At 63.7% G+C, this 256-nt stretch overlaps 1 protein-coding gene across 1 annotated transcript in view; it reads left to right on the top strand.

The window, feature by feature from the left end:
- IGSF11 (immunoglobulin superfamily, member 11) overlaps window positions 1-250 on the top strand; it is a gene marked incomplete at both ends in the record, with an annotated part of 4,980 nt that extends 4,730 nt beyond the window's left edge. Inside the window, one exon of the mRNA XM_009696159.1 lies at window positions 1-250. This exon is cut by the window's left edge and continues 35 nt beyond it. Within this exon, the coding sequence (XP_009694461.1) occupies window positions 1-250 (250 nt within the window).
- Between the last annotated feature and the right edge of the window lie 6 nt (window positions 251-256).

The following is a 256-nucleotide window of genomic DNA, read 5'->3' as shown; positions in this document are numbered from 1 at the left end:
TCCACGCCGATGCATCCTCATCAGAGAATGACACCCTCACCTCCTCCAACACCTACAACAGCCGCTACTGGAATGACCCCAAAGCCAACCATGCCACAGACTCCTTCACTCGCTTCAGCAACAGCAATGATGCCCACCAGCCCCCCTTCTCCCGCTCGGGGAGCACGACCACCCGCCCCGTCTATGCCAACGGCGGCCACCCATCCCCAGCTCCCCCTAAGACGCTGGTGGTGACGGCCAGCACGGCGCCGTCCCC

The sequence above is a fragment of the Cariama cristata genome, unplaced genomic scaffold (assembly GCF_000690535.1).
Source record: "Cariama cristata isolate BGI_N322 unplaced genomic scaffold, ASM69053v1 scaffold21992, whole genome shotgun sequence".
Lineage (NCBI taxonomy): Eukaryota > Metazoa > Chordata > Aves > Cariamiformes > Cariamidae > Cariama > Cariama cristata.
Note: the sequence above shows the minus strand (reverse complement) of the source record. Positions and strands in the feature narration are given on the sequence as shown.